At 47.1% G+C, this 864-nt stretch overlaps 1 protein-coding gene across 1 annotated transcript in view; it reads right to left on the bottom strand.

Annotated features, from left to right (window-relative positions):
* The window catches only part of LOC118426955 (tyrosine-protein kinase HTK16-like), a 12,126-nt gene that overhangs the window by 9,520 nt on the left and 1,742 nt on the right, over nt 1–864 (bottom strand). Inside the window, exons 2-3 of the mRNA XM_035836586.1 lie at nt 356–410; nt 80–226 (exon numbers count right to left, since the gene is read on the bottom strand). Of these exons, the coding sequence (XP_035692479.1) occupies nt 80–226; nt 356–410 (202 nt within the window). The remainder of the gene's footprint in view (nt 1–79; nt 227–355; nt 411–864) is intronic.

The following is an 864-nucleotide window of genomic DNA, read 5'->3' as shown; positions in this document are numbered from 1 at the left end:
CAGGATCCGACAGGTGTTGGTCCTGTTGCGTGCACACACCAGCTGGAAAAAAGTCATGATAACTCCTGTTAGCACACACATGGACTGAGGATCAGGATCCGACAGGTGTTGGTCCTGTTCCCTGCACACGCAAGCTGGAATAAAGTCATGATAACTCCTGTCAGCAAACACATGGACTGAGGATCAGGATCCGACAGGTGTTGGTCCTGTTCCCTGCACACGCTAGCTGGAAAAAAGTCATGATAACTCCTGTTAGCACACACATGGACTGAGGATCAGGATCCGACAGGTGTTGGTCCTGTTCCCCGCACAAGCCAGCTGAAATAAAGTCATGATAATTCCTGTCAGCACACACATGGACTGAGGATCAGGATCCGACAGATGTTGGTTCTGTTCCCTGCACACGCCAGCTGGAATAAAGTCATGATAACTCCTGTTAGCAAACACAACGACTAGATTTTATTGTTTTTGGACCTTCACTTCAGACATATACTTCCTTTTGGGTTAGGGGGGAGGGGGACAACATGTGATGGCTAGATATAGAAAACGTATTTATCATCAAAGGCAGGGCAGGTATAATCTCCAAGCAGATCCTACGGTAGCATAAGAGAGTATGACAAGCTGGCAGAGGAGTGAAGCCGGCCTAGGAGTGTGTATGCTACTGGTGCCCGTTTGACTCCCTTTGGCCACCTGTACTCCTTTGCCAACTTTGATACTATCTTATGGCACTGCAGGATCTGCTCTGAGATTAAGGCAGGTACAGAACAGTCAACTACAGATCTAATCGTGTCAATCAGTAGCAGCAGCATTTATTGGCCAAATCGCTAATTTTGATTGGCAGCCCTAAACAGTCTATTGACTAAA

Source organism: Branchiostoma floridae, chromosome 12 (assembly GCF_000003815.2).
Source record: "Branchiostoma floridae strain S238N-H82 chromosome 12, Bfl_VNyyK, whole genome shotgun sequence".
NCBI classification, from domain to species: Eukaryota; Metazoa; Chordata; class Leptocardii; order Amphioxiformes; family Branchiostomatidae; genus Branchiostoma; species Branchiostoma floridae.
The sequence above is the reverse complement of the archived record's forward strand: the minus strand, read 5'-3'. Positions and strand labels throughout refer to the sequence as shown.